The sequence below is a fragment of the Propithecus coquereli genome, unplaced genomic scaffold (genome assembly GCF_000956105.1).
Source record: "Propithecus coquereli isolate 6110/MARCELLA unplaced genomic scaffold, Pcoq_1.0 Scaffold146, whole genome shotgun sequence".
Lineage (NCBI taxonomy): Eukaryota > Metazoa > Chordata > Mammalia > Primates > Indriidae > Propithecus > Propithecus coquereli.
Window position 1 is genome coordinate 1,559,011 of NW_012138969.1, and position 7,401 is coordinate 1,566,411.

The window sequence follows — 7,401 nt, forward strand, 5'->3', positions numbered from 1 at the left end:
ATTAAGGCAATGCTGATTAAGGATCTTTATATTCTGGATCAATTCCAACAGAGCTAGAAAATTGGTTAAAACCAACCAGTAAACTAACAACTTGATATGGCCAACAATTTCATGGGTTTTTAATAAGTATTTCCTCTGATTACTAACTGTAATCAGCAGATACACGTGTCTGATGTCACAGTTGTTAGGTTGTTCAAAAATAAAGAAGTATCTTAGAAACATGCATGTAATAATCTGAATGTTACAACCTTTTCTTTTTTTTTTTTTAATCTTGCTGCTGAGTGCAGACTGTGCTGTTTCACCTTTTATTACAAAGATTCAGTGAATAAAATATATTTGATAGCTTGGCAATAGAAGAAAAATTTGTATTTAAATGAGGACAGAAGACATTGGACTGGAATTGATATGATTATGCCACAACCGATGAGTCATAACTAATGACACAGTCTAGTGCTTGTGAAGCAAATCCGAAGATGAGAACGAGAGGAATGCAATCAGCACGCCAGGAGACATGAACGAGGAAGACAGGAGCACATCCACATGTCGTTTAGGAGGATTACTTAGCAGAAAGCTTGTTCTTCACAGCGGATTTCCGGAAAAAAAAAAAATTGGTTTGGTTTCTCAGCTACGGTCTTTAGGGAGAAAAGATATAAAGTGTAACCATAATGTTTGTACCCTCATAATACCCTGAAATAAAAAAAAAAAAAAAATTGTGTCTGGTTCCAAAATGAAAACAAAAAGAAGTAAAAATGGGATTCATTTTGGAATTATATAATTGCATACTTTACGTATAAATTAGGAAAATGTTGTTAAATATTAAGACTTTTCCATCCAAGAATATACCTATAAATTTAACCAGATCTTGTTTTACGTTTTCATTATGATTTTTTGTAGCAATATGGGTCTTGTACCTTTCATAGTAAATTTAATTCTGTGTTTTATAGCTTTTATTTTGATTATGAAAAGGTTTAATGATTTCATTTTTAGCCAGTTATTGCTGCTACAGAAAAGTTATTGGTATTTGCATACTTATTTTTACTCTCCTTACCAAATTGTTTTAATTAATTTTAATAGTACTTTTTTCATTACAGTTGCTTTGACAGTATACAATCAGAATCTGAAAATGCAGATAATTTTATCTTTTCTTTTCCTATATTTACACTGATTATTCTATTTTCTTCTCCTATTGCATTAGCTGGATTTCCAAAATAATATCGTATATGTAACCCTAAGGGAGTTTTTAGTCACAAACACAATCTTTAATTACTAAACAGAACAATCTTACACCTTTTCCTATCCTTCTAAATTGGAATAATACAATCTAGAAAGAAACTTGAAGGTGTTTCTTTTTGTTCTCCCTTGAACTTAGGGTAACCTAGCATAAATAAGCTCTAAGAAACTAGATCCTTGCTTTCTTTGGGCCCCACCATGGTTTCCCTAATTGTCTGATTAAATTGTACCTTTTCCATGGCTAGAAGACGGAATGTGTGGGCACTCCTCGACCTCTTCCCCCTCCAACAAAAACCTAAGAACATAAATTTATCTAGTCAAGTAATTGCACCTAATCAGGGTGAATATATATGCACTGTAGGGTAATAAAGGGGTGATCCCTTTCCTCCCCATTGTAAAAGGTCATGACTGACACCCCTAAAACAAAAAAACAGGTTATGAGAAAGAATAATAAATGTATTACCTGCACACGTGTGCACAGGAGCCACAGGGAGTATGAACCCAAAGAGGGGCTTGAGGCCTAAACGCCCTCTTCTTAGGGGAGAGGGAGACGAGGGAATGAATAGGCCAGTGCTCAGGCAGTGATTAGTACATGATTCTCTTTGCATGTTGTCTAGATAAACTCCCCAGTTAATCTCTGGGCACTGCCCTCGGAAGAACAGAAGAAAAATCTGTCTGGGTGCGGTGAGGACTCCCAGTCTCTTCTCTTCCCTTCCCTTCCCTGGTGGTTAATCTTTCCTGGTTATTTGGGAGGGATTCTGAAGACACTTGCATTTGTTTTGGAAAGAAGCTTTCTTAGATAAGAAAATTCCAGAGAGAGTCCCTCAGGGTGCTTCAGGAAGGAGGATCGGAGAGAGGGAAGGCAGAGGAAAGGTCAGAGAGAGACCCTGGTTCTCAGGCTTCCCTCTAAAGTCTTTCAGTTGTCAGAGCACTCAGCGTGCCGGAGACCCACATTCTGGGGAATTGTTTTCTGTGCCCCAACAGTGTATGCCCACATTCCCTTCAGTTTTTCTGGTTTTTCAGTAAGTCCATCTTCCGTCCCTTCTTTGACTAACTAATTCTACGTATTCTTTAAATCTCAGCTCAAGTGTCACTTTCTGAAGAACTCACCAGTCTCCTTAGAGTTGGCCCTCCGTATCTGTGGGTTCCACATCCGTGGATTCAGCCAACCACAGATTGAAAATATTCAAGACAAAAAAAGAGTCTGGACTGAACATGTGCAGATTTTTTTCTTATCATTATTCTCTAAACAGTATAACAACTATTTACATAGCATTTATATTATATTGGTATTATAAGTAATATGGAGAGTAATCTAGAGATGGTTTAAAGTATATGGGAGGATGTGTGTAGGTTATATGAAAATACTATGTCATTTTTATATACGGGACGTGAGCATCCTTGGATTCTGGTATCTATGGGAAGTCCTGGAACCAATCCCCCACAGATACGGAGGGACGGCTGTACCATAAGCTTCCCTGACACACATACCTTTCTCTCATAATGTGCCACAGTTGGAGTTTTCCATGTATTTTCTCTGATTATTTGTAAATATCTTTTCCCCTAGTGGGACTATCACATCCATAAGGGAAGGTGTATAGTATTTGATTTTGCTCCTCATTTTATCCCTAGCACCATGCGTAGTGGACACTGGGAGATGTTTACTGGCTGACTGCACCACAGAGGCAGAGGCTGAGAGGATGTAGCGTGTGGGCATTGATGCTCTTTAGGAACCCTAAGTAAAATGCCTCCGGTGGTTTCATAATATATTCATTACGAGAAGTTTAACTTACTCTTCAGTGTTCCAGTGGGTTTTAGAATGATTATATTTTATAACTCATAGACCTACAGTAATAGAATTTTGCAAATAATCCCAGTTCTTTATGAAAGTATTTTTATTTGATCAGTCAGATTAATCATTCAAAATCTTGTGCTAGCTGCATCTTTATGGCTTACTGAGTAGGAATTGCACTTTTCAAAGGAATGTCATTTTAAAACATAGCAATGTTATATGCTGTTTAAAATTTTTTCTATTTGATATGTTCTCATGGGCAAGCTTTCCTGAATTTAGGTATCTAATAAATTTTAGCCATTTGTTGCAAATTTATATGCATTTTAATATTATTATATTTCTTGGCTTACTAATATGCACTGAAGTCAGTCTTATCAGTTATTGTCATGCCTCTTGACTTTTTATTTTTTCCATTTTATCGTAAAAACCAATATGTTTTGGAAAGTGTAATAGTAAATTTTTTGAGAGGATAAGTAGAATGAAATGTGTTTCTTTCTTATACAGATTCAGAAATGGAAAATGAAGACCAACCATCCCCTGAAAATGATTCTCAGAATCAGAGTGCTGAACAGATGACATCAAGTTCTCATGAGGTTGATTTGGCTGATCAAGAGTCTTCTGAGGAAAGTTCTCTAAACTCTCACCCAGAATCATTATCTCCAGCAGATACAGACAATGCTGCAAGCCCTTCCCCTTCTGAACAGACTTCTAATCCCACAGAAAACCCTGAGACTACAAGTCTTGATGGTGAATGTACAGATTTAGGTAACCAACTTCAAGAACAATCAGACACTGAGGAAGAAGATTCCAGTCCTAACGTTAGCTGGGGTAAAAAGGGCCAGCCTATAGACTCCATATTAGCAGACTGGAATGAAGATATAGAAGCTTTTGAAATGATGGAGAAGGATGAGCTGTGACCCACTAAAGAATCTGGTGGTAGGTATTCAAAAAGAAAAGGTAAACTGTGGTTAATAGACACCCTAATACTAAGCAGGCTCTCTAATGGGAGGCTTTAAGTATGGTGATGAACAACCACGTTCTGACTGGTGTAGTTAGTTATTGTAGGAATCTGGAACATGCTATGTTAAAATTGACCTTGTTTAAAACTGTCCCATCAAAAATGGAAATTCCCAATTCCCCCCTCAAACGACAGCAGTCCATCACCCCGCAACACCTCAGGCCAGGGAAAGATTCCTGGGCATTCTTGGGAACCAGATTTCTGCGTTCTTTGGATAGACAAAAAACAAATTCAGTTAATAGTGGAGTGGGAAATAGGAGTTTGGATAACTTTCTAATTAAAGGAAGTTCAGCTGTCTTGGTTTCGGGGTTAGAGGCCCTTTTGGGAAGACACATGTGAGTATTGTGGCATTCCGCTTATGCTGCCTTCACAGAAACACTCTAAGTGGCCTAAGTGGTGAAGCAAATACATTCACGGTGAAAACAGGCTTTGCACATCACTTGCACTTGTTTCATTTTGTGACAAATGATCAAGACAACTTGATTTGTTTTTCCTTCTTAACAATGTCCTTTTCATGTAAACCAAAGGTGAAGCCAGTGTACTTTCTCAGTGAGTTCTGTGCATAAAGACTAATCAGTGGGACCAGGTAAAAAGGTCATATAATATATGGTGGAAATTGGTTACTTAATACTTTTGAAAAATGGAGCAATGGAGAAACTATAATGTTGCAATATGAACTTCCCATTGGGCCTTCCATAGGGAAAGCTATGACTACTCTGAAATGGAACTTAGCATTATATCCCTGTAGGGTAGATTATAAATCTTTTCCAGTTCATTTCACTTAGAGGTGGTCACCTCTAGCCATCAGCCTTACTCCATCCCATGTCTGGTATGCAATTTGAGCCACAAGGCCCGTATCGCCAACAGCTGAATACGTTTTTCTTCCATTTTTCTATCTTACAGAGCCATGATATAACTGTGGTAGTGGTCTAAAATTCCTGGGGTAACTACTGTTTTTTTCCTTTGAAACTTTGCTTTCTAAAGTTGTATCTAAGGAGTCTGTCACATTTTCCGTTGAATCATGGTTTTTAGGTTATTTTTAAAAAACAAATATTCCTTCTGATATGGACTTGAAAATTAGTCTATGGTGACCTGTGTAAAAAATGTACATAGTAGCAACTACGTATAGCCATATAGCTTATTAATGAAAATTTTTTTCCCTTTTTTTTTGGTTTTGGTTTTTGGTGGCAGTCTGGAGCTGGCCACATTTAAGTTTTAAAAATTTTGTTGTTGATATCTGTAGACAGCCCTGTAGTTGAAATCATGGCTTTACTCATTTTATTTATTTTTAAAAGTTACCTGAATCAGTTCTAAAGGAATATTTGAGAGACTTAATTTCCTTTCTCTTTACCATGACATCACATAATAACCTTTTCCTAAAACACAGTTTTGAGATACCGATGAACTTAAACTATAAATGGAGCTGTGAAAGAACAGCAGCGCCGTATTGTAGTTATGTATATTCATGTACAGTGTGTCTTAGATCCCAGGTAGACATATTCTTTCATCAAGGGATAAATACCTGCTTTCAGAAATTCCAGCTAAACATAATTGGGTCAGTGAGTAATAAATCTAATAGAGAACTCAGTTTGGGGAGGGGAAGAAAAAGAGCAGTATACAAGACCTTTCTTTATTGGCTCTTAATTAAGCCTGAAACCAAAATGGGTATTTTTAGTCTCTGTGCATGTGAAATTTGGTGTAAGATGATAGAACTATAATACATACTGTATACAGAAGGGTAGACATAGTGTTTTGTTCATCTTAATTGCAAAGCTGCCAAAATAGCTAAAGCTTAATTAATTACTTGACTTGCCTTGATTTATAGGACTGGGGCTTGGAGAAAAGGAGCAGATGTTCCTCTGAGACTTTGATTGTAGAAGCCTTATATACATTGATTTGGTTTCGTATTTGTAGCCCAAAGCCATTGTTGTCCAAATCCAACTCTTCCAAGTTATCAAAACAACCTAATTAATTTTCCAACGAGGAGAACTTGATGCAGCATGAAGGATTGTGTGACCTAGGAAAAGCCAGCCTACTGCCCGTCTCCCTTCCTTTGACCGCTAGGGGGCGCTGTTGCCTTTCATTGGGGTTTAGAAATAAATTGTTCACTTGTTTAGAAAACTAAATCCTTTAAAAAAAAAAAAAAAGAAAGAAAAGAAAAAAATTTAACCAATTATACTTAACAATTGAAGGAATACCCAGAATTAATACCCAAAAAGAATTATACTCAGTTTTCCCCTAGTTTACAAAAGAGGATATAATGTTCAGCTTCAAAACCCCAACATTGTAATTGACTCTCCATTCATTTACTTATTTGACATACTGCCGCAAAGCTGTTTTTTCAGTTCGTTAAAAAACTCCGACAGCATTAGTCTTGTTTTGTTTTATGTTTTGTATTTTAAATACCTTTTATAGACATTTTATTTACTTGCTAAAGATTCAGGGGATTATATGAGGCCCTGAATTAGAAACATCTGGTCTACCTCAGTTAAATGTTGACTGCTTAGAAACAGAGCTGAAGTGATCACCACAGCCATAAAATTGTTTGACTAAGAAAGATTTATATAATGTTTACAAACCTGGAATCAAGTAAGGATTTTATTTGAAAGTTAAAAGTTAGATATTAGACAAATATTTAATTCAGGTATTTTCGAGTTTTAAAACTTGTTTTAAAATAGCGATAGTTTTTTCTGCTTATAAAAGTCCACTGAAATGATATGCCCTAATTTGCAGTACTTTTCCCATAAAGTTTTAAGTGCGAAAGATTTATAATTTACTAGATACGTTTGGGATGGGATATTTTGTTGGGTAGGTTTTCTTTTTTCTTAACCTGTAAGAGGCTTCCAAAAAGAGTATAATTGTTTCAAAATAAATTATTTTTTGGCATTATACTTTTCCCTTTTTCTTTACGGTATTAGGGAGTAAAATGAAAAATTGTGCACTCCCTGATTTGAACTTCACTAGTCTAATTATTCTCTCAAGAAGTTTTTTAAATTTAAATTACCACCACACAACCCTTTTTATAGTAAAGCCAGCATTTGTTCTCTCCGCACACCCCATGCCAAATTCATCATAAAGCAAGCTCAGCATAAGTAATTCAAACAGTGCTTATAATTTGGGGGAGGGGTGTAGAATTTAGTAAATATTCCAACCAGTCGTTTTATGCACAAGGCTTCAGTCAGAACATAGAAAAAAAACATTCTGTGAATGAAATACTGTATGTTCAGATTTTATAAAAGACATTTTTAAAAGCCCAATTTACAGCCGTATATTTTCTTATGATGTAATTTATGAAAAAGATGTCTGTACTAACAGGTGCTGTAACACTACTGTTGTTGGATTTTATTGTTTGGTGATAAAT

At 36.0% G+C, this 7,401-nt stretch overlaps 1 protein-coding gene across 1 annotated transcript in view; it reads left to right on the forward strand.

Moving 5' to 3' along the window:
* The window catches only part of EDEM3 (ER degradation enhancer, mannosidase alpha-like 3), a 121,047-nt gene extending 115,909 nt beyond the window's left edge, over window positions 1-5,138 (forward strand). Inside the window, exon 12 of the mRNA XM_012639963.1 lies at window positions 3,527-5,138. Within this exon, the coding sequence (XP_012495417.1) occupies window positions 3,527-3,939 (413 nt within the window). The 3' untranslated portion in view covers window positions 3,940-5,138. The remainder of the gene's footprint in view (window positions 1-3,526) is intronic.
* Window positions 5,139-7,401: the final 2,263 nt, after the last annotated feature.